Source organism: Petromyzon marinus, chromosome 34 (assembly GCF_048934315.1).
Source record: "Petromyzon marinus isolate PM22_M1 ecotype Great Lakes invasive population chromosome 34, UKy_Petmar_22M1.pri1.0, whole genome shotgun sequence".
Classification (NCBI taxonomy): Eukaryota; Metazoa; Chordata; class Hyperoartia; order Petromyzontiformes; family Petromyzontidae; genus Petromyzon; species Petromyzon marinus.
The window spans coordinates 4,060,108-4,072,997 of NC_133700.1; the positions used below are offsets into that span (position 1 = coordinate 4,060,108).

Genomic DNA, 12,890 nt, shown 5'->3' on the forward strand with positions numbered 1-12,890 from the left:
GGGTGGACACATTCTCCACTGAGGATGTAACCCTGGCTCTACCATTTACCCTCACACAGAGGGTCGATTGCCATGAGTGATGTGATATATCCCTTCATGAGTCTTGGCCTCTGAGTTGACAGCAGAGGCCCCTGCGATCCCCCTGTGTGACTTGTGATCCCCCTGTGCGACCCCAGTTGACCCTTGACCTCACAACCTCTCCTCGGCCACCACGTACTACAGACCTCCTGGAGAAGGTGAGAGGGTGAGAGTGATGGTGGTGGTAGCCATGTTAGTGGTCGTAATGATGGTCATAGGGGTGGTAATAGTGATGATGGTGGTGGTAGTGAGAGTGGTAATGATGGCCATGGTACAGATTGTGATGATCGTGTAAATTGTGATGAATGTAGCGTTGGTGGTGGTGAAAATGGAAATAATGATGCTGGGGATGTTGATGATGTTGGTAATGATGTTGATCATCGTGGTGATAGTTGTGGTGGTGGTGGTGGTGGTGGTGATAATCGGCGCTGATGGTTGTGGCGGTGGCGATTGCGGTGGCGACTGCAAGCGTGGCTAACGCGGTGTCGTCGTGGTTCCAGAATCGCGTCGTGCGGCAGAACCCGGGAGAGAGGAACTTCCACATTTTCTACGCCATGACGCGGGGGGCCTGCCCGGCACTCCGAGGTCTCGCTGCCCCCTCCCACAAACACCCCCCACCGTGTGTCGTGATGGGGAGCCACTGCGTGCGTACGCTGTACGGTCATGGGCCTCCCCTAGGCCGACTCAGACTCAAATTAGTACGTGGGTGCGGTGTGTAAACATCTTCGCTGTGGAGACAAAGGCGGCCGGGCGTGGCGTTGGCCACCCACCCCCTCGCGTGTAGTGCCGGCCTTCGTAGGTGCTACTCGCTAGGGCTGGACGATTTGGGGAAAATATCTAATTGCGATTTTTCTGACAGATATTGAGATTTGAGTCAAGCTTTAGTTCAATATTCAGTGTAATAGATTTAAAACATGTGATGGAGCTTTACCACATGATACCATCAAAATATGAACTGTTCTATATATTCTAATGCAAGGATGAGAACTTAAAAGATATGCATTGCTTCCAACATGTATTTATAATAATGTTTCAATTGAAATAGAACAAGCAAACATAGAACAATTGTTAAGTTAAATAAATAAAGTTATAATAATAATTAAAAAATCAAACAATTCCAATAAAAAAATAATAGGACTTTTCAAACCGCAAAAAATTGCAGCCTTTGCGATTTGCTAATCGCATCGTTTGAAATAGCGATTTCGATTTGAAATCGATTAATCGTTCAGCCCTACCACTCGCTCGGCAGCACTTGCCCCAAACGGTATTTTCAAGGCTATACGTGTGGGAATCTTTGTCTCCGTGGCCACAGAGGAGCTGCACATCTCGGGCCCTGAGAGCTACCACTACCTGAAGCAGTCGAGCAGCGCCCTGGACGACCCCAGCGCCGACCGGAGCCTCTACACGGACGTCATGGTGACGACGCGGCCCACACCCACGAACGCCACAGCACCCACTCCGCACGCACCGCGCCACGACGAGAACGACGAGAGCGACAAGCGTGAATTGTAACGGGGATGGGCTTGCAACGCGCCGCCGCACGGCCTGCGCTCGCCGTCGAAGGGAGAGAACGACTCGGAGGTGGGACCGCGGGCGGCTGGGTTCGTAGCGCGGCGCACCAAACTGCCGCGCCGCCGCCTCCCCAGACGTTCCGATGAAGTGGCGCGTGGGCACGTGGGCACGTGGGCACGTGGGCACGTGGGCACGTGGGCACGTGGGCACGTGGGCACGTGGGCACGTGGGCACGTGGGCACGTGGGCACGTGGGCGTGCGCCTCTCGCCCCCTTGGCTGTGCCCACCGGGGCCCTCTGAGCTGGAGATGCTCGTGGGTGGAGGAGGAGGAAGCCAAGGGGAGTGCCCACCGCCTCGCGGCCGCGTGAGGTCGTCCGCTACTGTCGAGGCTCAGGGGTCAGAAGGGGGGGAGGGGGCTCGCCCGCTTGCTTTGTGGGAGGAGCACCTAGGGGGTTAGCGCTGGAAGGGGGGGGGGGATGGTGCCCCCACCCTAGGGGTGTGCACTTTCACACGTGGCCTGAAATCAGGGGGGAATGTGCCGTGTCTGGTTTAACGCGCCACTAGGGAGCGGTGGTGTTCTAACGCCGCTGTAACGTCCCCGCTCCCACAGGGCGCGATGGAGGCGATGTGCTTCTCGGCAGAGGAGAGGAGGGAGGTGCTGCGCTTGCTTTCGGCCGTTCTGCTCGTGGGGAACATCGAGTTCGCTACGGCGGGGGGCGCGCAGGTGTCCTCCAGTGGTGGTGAGGGGGGGGGGCAGTGGGGGGGGGGCAGTGGGGGGGGTGCTCAGGTGTCCTTCAGTGATGGTGAGGGGGGGGGCAGTGGGGGGGGGCAGTGGGGGGGGGTGCTCAGGTGTCCTTCAGTGATGGTGAGGGGGGGGGCAGTGGGGGGGGGCAGTGGGGGGGGGGGGTGCTCAGGTGTCCTTCAGTGATGGTGATGGGGGGGAGACGGTGGGGGTCTGTGGGCAGGTGATTATCTACAGGCCTGATGAATAGATACAAATGTTTTGTTACGAGGTTTGTAGACTGTTCACTCTTGTAGTCATAGTGGTGGTGGTTGAAGCGGTTGTGGTTATCCTGGTGGTTGTGGTTATCCTGGTGGTTGTGGTTATCCTGGTGGTTGTGGTTATCCAGGTGGTTGTGGTTATCTTGGTGGTTGTGGTTATCTTGGTGGTTGTGGTTATCCTGGTGGTTGTGGTTATCCTGGTGGTTGTGGTTATCCTGGTGGTTGTGGTTATGCTGGTGGTTGTGGTTATCCTGGTGGTTGTGGTTATCCAGGTGGTTGTGGTTATCTTGGTGGTTGTGCTTCTCTGGGTGCTTTGTGGTTCAGCTCTGTGCCGTGCGGCCGAGCTGCTGGGCGTGGACGAGGAGCCGCTGGCCGAGGCGCTGACCCAGCGGTCCATGACCCTCCGTGGAGAGGAGATCAGCACGCCGCTCACCATCGCACAGGTGAGAGGAAGTGGGGGAAGGGGGGAGAGAGGCATGGGGTGAGCACTGGCGACGGTTCTGGAGAGCGAGGTGAGGAGAGGAGGTGAGGAGAGGGGGGTGAGGAGAGGGGGGTGAGGAGAGCGAGGTGAGGAGAGGAGGTGAGGAGAGGGGGGTGAGGAGAGGGGGGTGAGGAGAGCGAGGTGAGGAGAGAGAGGTGAGGAGAGGGAGGTGAGGAGAGGGGGGTGAGGAGAGGGGGGTGAGGAGAGGGGGGTGAGGAGAGGGGGGTGAGGAGAGCGAGGTGAGGAGAGGGAGGTGAGGAGAGGGAGGTGAGGAGGTGAGGAGAGGGGGGTGAGGAGAGGGAGGTGAGGAGAGGGGGGTGAGGAGAGGGGGGTGAGGAGAGCGAGGTGAGGAGAGAGAGGTGAGGAGAGGGAGGTGAGGAGAGGGAGGTGAGGGGGTGAGGTGAGGGGGTGAGGAGAGGGAGGTGAGGAGAGCGAGGTGAGGAGAGGGGGGTGAGGAGAGGGAGGTGAGGGGGTGAGGAGAGCGAGGTGAGGAGAGCGAGCAGGTGACAGCGTGTGTGGAATCGCCATGCCAACGTGACGGTGCTCCGCACGTCAGCAGCACCGCGTCTCGGCACAAATCAATTCCCGCTCCGGTCAGGACACGGACGATGCCGATTCCCGGACTTTGCCGACGCAGCGCCAGACAGGTGGCGGCTGCCTCTGTCCGCCTGTGTCCCACTCTGTCCCCCCCCACCCCCACCCTGTCCCTACCCCCACACCACGCCAGGCGGCGGACTCTCGCGACTCGCTGGCGATGTCTCTGTACGAGCGCTGCTTCTCGTGGATCGTGCGGCGCATCAACGCGCGCGTGCACGGAGCGCGGCCCTTCCACAGCATCGGCATCCTCGACATCTTCGGCTTCGAGAACTTCGAGGTACGGGGGCGGGTTCGCCGCACGTCTGCCGAGCGGCGGCGGCGGTCGCTGCGCTCCACCGCCTCGGCTGCGGGGGGTTGGTGGATCGCCGCGCACCGTCTCTGCGAAACTCCCTTCCCGTGGGCGGTTCGAGGTGGAAGCCGTACCCTGGATGATGGCGGTTAATGGATTGCGGGGCCCCCCGTCATTCTATCTGCGCGGGATAGGGTGTTGCCCCCTCGCACGCGTGGGGTTTCTCCCCGCGCTGCCGGTTTCCTCCCGCATTCGTGGGGTTGACGACGAAACGCATTCCAGTGTAGGACCCCGCAGAGCGTGGGCGGTTGTGGGCGGCTCCGGCTGCCTTCCCACCGCGCTCGGCCGTGGTTTCCCGCGCGTTTGAATCGACGGAAAACTGCGCGGCGCGTCACGACGTGCGACTTCCGCTTTCTAACCGTAGCCACGCCGTGTTGCCACACCTCACAGCGCCGCGCTGGACCACGCCGCGGTACGCTCTGTCGTACCGTACAATACGGCACCGCGATGCACTGCACAGCCCGGTGCCGCACTCTAAACCACCGCGTGTCCGTCGTGTGGCGTAGGTGAACCGCTTTGAGCAGTTCAACATCAACTACGCCAACGAGAAGCTACAGGAGTACTTCAACACGCACATCTTTTCACTGGAGCAGCTAGAGTACAACAGGTCCCAGCACCGCCACCACCAGTACCATCGCCACTGTCACCACCATCGCCACCACCGCCACCAGCACCATCGCCACCACCGTCGCCTCCATCGTCACCACCACCATCGCCACCACCGTCACCACCACCAGCACCATCGCCTCCACCACCATCGCCTCCACCACCATCGCCTCCACAGTCACCACCACCACCGTCACCACCACCAGCACCATCGCCTCCACCACCATCGCCTCCACCACCATCGCCTCCACACTCACCACCACCACCGTCACCACCACCAGCACCATCGCCTCCACCACCATCGCCTCCACCACCATCGCCTCCACAGTCACCACCACCACCGTCACCACCAACCAGCACCATCGCCTCCACCGTCACCACGACTAGCACTGTCGCCACCAGTAGTGGTAGTGCGTGGTAGTGAGTGGTAGTGGTAGTGCGTGGTAGTGCGTGGTAGTGGTAGTGAGTGGTAGTGAGTGGTCGTGGTAGTGAGTGGTAGTGAGTGGTCGTGCGTGGTCGTGGTATTGCATGGTAGTGAGTGGTAGTGGTAGTGCGTGGTAGTGGTAGTGAGTGGTAGTGCGTGGTAGTGGTAGTGCGTGGTAGTGGTAGTGCGTGGTAGTGGTAGTGAGTGGTAGTGGTAGTGCGTGGTAGTGGTAGTGGTAGTGCGTGATAGTGGTAGTGCGTGGTAGTGGTAGTGAGTGGTAGTGGCAGTGCGTGGTAGTAGTAGTGCGTGGTAGTGGTCGTGAGTGTTGGTGTCGGTGCGCGCAGGACCCGGTGCTGCCGGTAGGGGGCGCCAATCGGCAATCCCCACCGTGACCACAGCGCGTGGCGTGGTCTTTGTGCACGAGGCGCGGTGCTGGCCACCTACCCCATCCTGGCAGTCGTGTGCCCCGCCGGCGTTCATGGGTGCTACTCGCTACCAGCCACTCACTCAATAGTTTGTGAAGCCTATGCGTGGGGGGGGGGGTCTTGCCTTGTGCACGCGACACGCCTAAGCAGCTTCTGTTTGGCCGGAGAGGGAACAGTGGGGAGCACTGGTGGTGCATCTGCCAGTCATCTCAGTTAGGCATCTCAGTCAGTCAACCCATTGCACCTGGTTCTGTTGCATGACCTGTCAGCGAGCCTTCGACACTTCAAATGGCCTCAATGTGCACCTAGCCTGGCACAAGCGCTGTGGTAACCTCATCACCACTTCGTGGTGAATAGCCATGCAGTGCTGTTGGTTAATCGTAGTGAGAGTTGTAGCAATGCGTGGTGGTGGTGGTAATGGTAGTCATGAATGGTGGTAGTAATGGGTGTCAAGTGGTGGTAGTGGTGAGTGGTAGTGAGTTAGTGGTGATGGCCGTGAGTGGTACTGGGTGTTGAGTGGTGGTAGTGGTGAGTAGTAATGAGTGAGCGGTGGCGATGGTGTCCTCGCTGTGCAGGGAGGGCATTGCATGGGAAGACATCAACTGGACGGACAACAGCGAGTGCCTCGACCTGGTGGAGAAGGTGAGGTTCCGGGGCCCGCTCTCCAGCCTGTCTCTACCTCCCACCCTCTGACTCCCTCCCCCCTCAACCCTCCGTCTCTACAAACGCGACGGTAAACGGACGATACGCTACACAATCGAAGTCGTGACGCAGGGTCGTGACCTCTGTTGAGCTGCGACGTTTCTTCCTAACCTTACCTCTCCATCCCTGCCATCGCCCTGACCCCTACAACCCTTAACCTTTAACCCCATCCCCCACCCACCTCCGGCCGTGACCCCCGCAGAAGCTGGGGCTGCTGGCGCTGGTGAACGAGGAGAGCCGCTTCCCCAAGGGCACGGACGCCACGCTGCTCGCCAAGCTCCATGGGGAGCACGCGGTGAGCCTCACCACGCGCTCACCCCGCGCACACCACTCACTCACCACCTATGGTACGGGCGGTGTTGGTGCTGGTGGTATTGATGGTGGTTGTAAAACTACAACTATTTCATTTATTTTATCAGGTAAGGGGCCCCACTGAACTACATAGCTCTGTTTTCAGAAGCGACCTGGCCACAAATGATAGCTCAACAGAGTGGCTTATCACGTGGACATTTACGGCAGCAGCCAAATAGTCTGAGCGCACGTTTTTAAGTGTGGAGGGAAAAAAAAAACAGAGGACCTGGGGAAAAATCCACGCAACCACGGAGAACATGCAAACTCTAAATATCCAGGCGTAATGCTGCTGTGTGTAGTGGTGGTGGCGATGGTGCTGGTGGTAGGGGTGGTGGCGATGGTGCCGTGTGTAGCGGTGGTGGTGGTGGTGTTGGTGCTGGTGGTAGGGATGGTGGCGATGGTGTCGTGTGTAGCGGTGGTGGTGGTGTTGGTGCTGGTGGTACAGACGGTGGTGTGAGCCAGTCTGTGTGTGTCGTACTCAGAGCAACTCCTTCTACGTAAAGCCCAGAATGGCCGACCACCAGTTTGGGATCAAGCACTATGCCGGAGAGGTACGCACGCACGCACAGACACGCACGGACACACATCCACACACAGACACTTGCAAGCACATCACGTGTAAAGCCTTAACAGACTGTGTTGGGGCAAGTGCTGTTTACGGGTATCTATGAAGGCCGGCACAGCACACGAGGGGGTGGGTGGCCATCTTTGCCCAGCTTCTCAACTATGCAGATATTATATTCTTGGTTTTTTAGGTAAAGTCACGTAGATAGAAAACACAAATCCAAAATTAAAAGCAAAAAATCCACGTTTCGATCGCAACACAAGCGGTCTTCATCCACCTGAAGAAGACCGCTTGTGTTGCGATCGAAACGTCATGGATTTTTTGCTTTTAATTTTGGATTTTTGTTTTCTATCTACGTGACTTTATCGAAAGAACCAAGAATATGAATTCCTGCAGTCACGAAAGTTTAAAGTCTAAATGTAACTATTCAGATGCCCAGAAGCATTTTCATCATATTTAATGACGCCGCTGCCGATGGTACTGATTGCTGCTGGTGCTGGTATTGTTGCTCATGATGTTGCCCCAATGCCAGGTGCTGTACACCGTGGAGGGCTTCCTGGAGAAGAACAGAGACACGTTTCGTGAGGACATCCTCAACCTCGTGCTGGACAGCAGGTACAGAACCGGGCGGTGGTGGCGGTGGCCACGCTGCTGCTGCTCCATGCGGCTGCCTGCAGTGGATCACACACAGATGTTGTTAGTGCTGAGAGAGAGCCAGCCTGGCACGTGCTGAGTAGCTTGGGTGAGTTGTGGGTGATGATTGAGTCAGTCAGTCCTCTGTGCGCGTACGCGTCTGGGGGAGCGGTCGCGTCGTGGTTAACACACTGCGCTACGAGATCCGGCGACCCGGGTTCGGTTCACGCTCATGGCCAACATCAGCGACGGTGATCTGAACCGGTTCTGGGCCTCTCTCAGGTCGACTCAGCATCAAATGAGTAGCTGGTGCGCTGTGTAAACTTTGCCACTGGGGAGACAAAGGCAGCCGAGCGTGGTGCTGGTCACCCACTCCCTCGCGTGCCGTGCCGGCCTTCATGGATGCTCGCTAACAGCACTTGCCCCAACAGTCTGTTAAGGCTACACGTGGGATCTTTGTCTCCGTTTGTTGCACGTGGGTGCCACAGGATGGACTTTGTGTTCGAGTTGTTCGAGTCGGAGTCGAGCTCCGGCCGCGCGGCACCCGAAGAGTCCCTCAAACTCAACTCGCGGCACCGCAAGCCCACGGTCTGCTTGCAGTTCAAGGTGCCGCTCGCCACAGCAAACGCAGCTCCTTACCACCCGCTACACCCACCACATGGTAGCGCTCGCACCCAGGTGCCACTCGCCACAGCAAACGCAGCTCCTTACCACCCGCTACACCCAGTCACCCACCACATGGTAGCGCTCGCACCCAGGTGCCTGCCACAACAGCGCAGTTCTCAGCCACCCGCCATGGTAACAGAGCTTCCAAGCCACGTGGCATGGCATCTGTCACACCCAGCCATCTGCCATGGCAATCGATACAACTCTGTACCTGTTAAGGCCGTTACAATACCACATAGTCGGCCCTTGGCACGCGCGACCACGACCACGACCACCACCACCACTACACCTGGCCCCTTGCCACGGACATCATGAGATATGTGCGCGTGTGTGTCTTTGTTTTTTTGGGGAGCCGAATAGAGGGGGGATAAACGGGCGTGGCACGGGCTAGAGAAGAGACAGAGTGATGTGGCACGATAGGATGTGGAGCTGAGTGGACTTGCCGATAACCGGTACCAGCGGTGTCAAGATCGGCCTCTATGGAGGAGGCTCACGAAGGACGCTACTGCGCAGTTGGAGGCAGTCGCCCTCAAACAGCAGCGGAGGGCAGAGGTGCGACCCTTACTAAACGACAGGAGAGTCTGCTGGCTAACACGTAGCGAGATGGCACAGTAGGGGGGGCAAAGGTGGTGCATCTGCCAGATGTATCAGTCAGTCGACCCATGGCAACTGCGTCTATCCCATGGCCTCCTCCTGGCAGACGGACTTCGACTCTTCACGTTGCCTTAAAAAGTGCACTTAGCCTGGCACAAGAGCCGTAGTGACGTCAGTTGTTGTTGTTGTTGTGTGTGGGGAGCGGTGGCGCAGCGGGATGTACGGACCCGGTGACTCGAGTTGGATCGCCGCTCACAGCCAACGTCGGCTAAAAATATATTAATCGGTCCTGGGCCCCCCCTAGGTTAACCCAGCCATAAAACAGTACCCGATATGTTGTGTAAACATCAGCATCGGGGAGACGAAGACGACCAGGGCGTGGTGATGGCCACCCAGCCCCTCGTGCGCCGTCCCCACCTTCACAGTCTCTCGCTTAACAGCACTCGCCCCAGCAGCGTGCTAAAGGCTATACGGGGGATCTTTGTCTTTGTGGTGGCAGGACTCTCTGCACGCTCTCATGTCATCTCTGAGCTCCTCCAACCCATACTTTGTGCGCTGCATCAAGCCCAACGGTGACAAGGTACGCACACTCACTGGTGCACGCTCACAGTCGCGTTCGCTTAGCAGACGCCCAAAAGGTTTTGCGGGCATACAATCGCTCACTCACCCACACGCGCTCACGACCTGACACACACTCACAACCTCGCACTTTCAGTCTCATTGTCACTCACTCGCACACTCATTCATCTCCACTCGCACTCGGTTGGATTCTCACACTCGCGCGCTCGTTCGCATGCTCGCACGCTCACGCTCAATAACACTCGCTCGCTCGCACTAAGCGTCACTCGCCGGCGCTCACTTGCTCACTCTCGTACACCCACGCTCGCTCATCACAGGAGCTCTTTCTTCCTCCCGTACGCTCACACTCGCTCAGGCCATCTCACGCTCGCACTCTGTCGTACGCTCGCAGTCCACGGCGCTGCCTTGCACTCGCCCACGCGCGGCCACGCTCGTTCGCCTGCACCCTCACCCCGTCGCGTCGCGCCGGAAGTGAGCGGCGGGCATCGTCAAGCATCAGGATTCCCCGGTCCGGTCGTTACTCAAGGACCTCCTGTGTTCGCGGGTTTCGGGTCATCCGTGTTCTCGGGTCGGGGGTCGTCGACGCCAAGGGTGACGGGTCACCGTCGCGAGCAGCTCGATACTCGCGTCGCCGTGCCGGGAGCGATGCGCCGTCCGTGCCGGGTGGGGGGCGGCGGTACTTCCGGCGCCGGGCACAAGGGACCCCCTCTTTGCGGACGGCTGAAGGGAGCGTCTGTAGTCGGGGCTCCGCGTTGGCGTTCGTGCTCCACGTGGCTCGGCCCGCGAGGCTCCGGGAGCCGGGGAAAGCGAGCACCCTTTGTGCCCCTTGGGCGGTTAAACAACAACGGGTGATTGACAAGCACTGGACGAGGGCCCGTGCAACCACAGCGTGATTCCCCCACCCCCAACCCCCCTGCCCACGGGGGACGTGGGGACGCAGGGCCACGAAGACACAGTTACACAAGGACGAGAGGGGGGGCACGGAGAAGAACGTGATTACGCGGGAGCGAGGCGACCTGGGGACACGGTGACACAAGTTGCAGGGAGAAGAGAAGTGACGGAGGGACGCAGAGACGCAAGTTGTACAGCGATGCGGAAACTCGGGGACACGGGGACAGGGAGGGTGTGGAGGGGCGGAGAAGACACGGGAGGCTCGGGGGAGACACGGAGACACGGAGACACGGGGATGCTGGGCTGCCGGTGGAGGAGGAGGAGGAGGAGGAGAGTGGGGGAGGAGAGAGGAGGAGAAAGGGGGGGGGGGGGGGAGGGAAACGGGAGGAGAGAGGAGAGCGGAGGAGAGAGTAGGGATGTCTTGAGAGCGCTGGGTGTGGCAGAGCAAGCTGGGCACAGCGGTGCAGCAAGCGAGCCCCCTGCACTCAGCTGGGCGCCGAGACTCGGCGCTCGTCCCCTAAGAAGCGCTGGCAATCGCGTAAGCGTTGTGCGTGCGCTGTTGTGGTTGTGTTTACTTGTTTAGTGTGATTCGTTGTTTAGCGTGGTGGTTGTTGTTGTTGTTGTTGTGCGAGGTAGATGTCGGCGCGCTTCGAGCCCACTCTGGTGCTGAACCAGCTACGCTACTCGGGGATGCTCCACACGGTGCGCATCCGCCGCTCCGGCTTCCCCGTGCGCCGGCGCTTCCTCGACTTCACCGGCCGGTAACGCTCGCACGCGCACACACTCGAACTTACACGTGCCCGCACGCACGCACACACTCGCATGTACACACACTCATCAAACACACACGCTCGCATGTACACACGCTCGCATGTACACACACTCGCACGTACACGCACACACGTACACACACTCCAATGTACACACACTCACGTAAACATACACTCACGTTCGTGTGTGTGCGTGTCCGTGCGTATGCGCTGTGTCTCAGTGTGCGTGTGTATATGTGCGTGTGTCGGTGTGTATGTGCTATGTCTGTGCGTGCGTGCCGGTGTGATAGTGTAGTGGTTAGTGCGCTGCGCTATGAACCTGGCCACCCGGGTTCGATTCCCGCTCACGGCCAACACCAGTGACGATTATCTGAACCGGTCCCGGGCCTCCCCTAGGTCGACTCAGCCTCAAATGAGTACCTGGTGCGGTGTGTAAATATCGCCACTAGGGAGACAAAGGCGGTCGGGCGTGGTGCTGGCCACCCACCCCCTCGTGTACCGTTCCGGCCTTCATAGGTGCTCGCTAACAGCACTTGCCCCTACAGTCTGTTGAGGCTATACGGGGGATCTTTATCTTTGTGTGTATATGTGCGTGTGTCGGTGTGTATGTGCTATGTCTGTGCGTGCGTGCCGGTGTGTATGTGTGCGTGTCAGTGTATATGTGCTGTGTTAATGTTTGTGGGGAGCGGCGGTGTAGCGGTTAGCGTGCTGGGCTACGGACCTGGCGACCCGAGTTCGATACTCGCTCGCGGACAATATCAGCGGCGGTTATCTGAACAAGTGCTGTGGTCTTTCCTAGGTCGACTTGGACTTAAATGAGTAAATAGGGCGGTGGTAAACATCGCCACGGGGGGGAAAAAGGCGGCCGAGCGTGGGGCTATCCACAGCACCCCACTCATGTGCCGCGTCGGCCTTTATGGGTGCTGCCTAACTGCACTTGCACCAACGGTCTGTGTGGGCTACACGGGGGATCTTTGTCTTTGCCTGCCTAGGTACGCCGCACTCTGCCGCCCGATGTCTCTGCCGGACAATGAGCGCGCTCGCTGCGAGGGGCTGCTCGCAACCTTTGACCCCACGCGCACGCTGTGGCAGCTCGGCAAGACTAAGGCACGGGCACGCAGCCAACAGCACACGCATGCGCACACACACACACGTGTACATACACGCGTGCGCACACACACACGTGTACACACACGCACGCATACGTATGAACAAACACGTACGAACGCACATGGACACACGTGTACACATGCGCATACACATATGCACACATGTACACACACGTACATGCACACACACGTACACACACACACGTACACACATACACACATGTACACACACGTAGACACACATACATAGACAAAGATCCCCCGCAAAGCCTTAGCAGGCTGTTGAGGAACACATACGCACATACGTACACACGTACAAACAAACAACAATAACCGCCATTCGCCACTAAGTGGCGGTGATGTCGCCACTAAGTGGCGGTGATGTCACCACGGCACCTGTGCCAAGCTAGGTGCACTTTAAGGCCACGTGATGTGTCAAGCACCCGCTGGCAGGAGGTCGCGGAACGGACCCAGGTGCCACGGGTTGACTGATCGAGATGGCTGACAGGTGCACCAGCACTGTGCCAACACGCATATGTTGACAGTGCTGCTCATG

At 58.8% G+C, this 12,890-nt stretch overlaps 1 protein-coding gene across 2 annotated transcripts in view; it reads left to right on the forward strand.

Annotated features, from left to right (window-relative positions):
- Positions 1-12,890, forward strand: part of LOC116948542 (unconventional myosin-X-like) — an 81,122-nt gene that overhangs the window by 41,817 nt on the left and 26,415 nt on the right. For both annotated transcript variants that reach the window (XM_076071640.1, XM_076071641.1), the window contains 15 exons: positions 223-236; positions 579-663; positions 1,391-1,494; positions 2,201-2,330; positions 2,917-3,035; positions 3,801-3,947; positions 4,526-4,626; positions 6,050-6,116; positions 6,379-6,471; positions 7,010-7,078; positions 7,625-7,707; positions 8,214-8,331; positions 9,485-9,565; positions 11,092-11,216; positions 12,218-12,332. In XM_076071640.1, the coding sequence (XP_075927755.1) occupies positions 223-236; positions 579-663; positions 1,391-1,494; positions 2,201-2,330; positions 2,917-3,035; positions 3,801-3,947; positions 4,526-4,626; positions 6,050-6,116; positions 6,379-6,471; positions 7,010-7,078; positions 7,625-7,707; positions 8,214-8,331; positions 9,485-9,565; positions 11,092-11,216; positions 12,218-12,332 (1,451 nt within the window). The remainder of the gene's footprint in view (positions 1-222; positions 237-578; positions 664-1,390; positions 1,495-2,200; positions 2,331-2,916; positions 3,036-3,800; positions 3,948-4,525; positions 4,627-6,049; positions 6,117-6,378; positions 6,472-7,009; positions 7,079-7,624; positions 7,708-8,213; positions 8,332-9,484; positions 9,566-11,091; positions 11,217-12,217; positions 12,333-12,890) is intronic.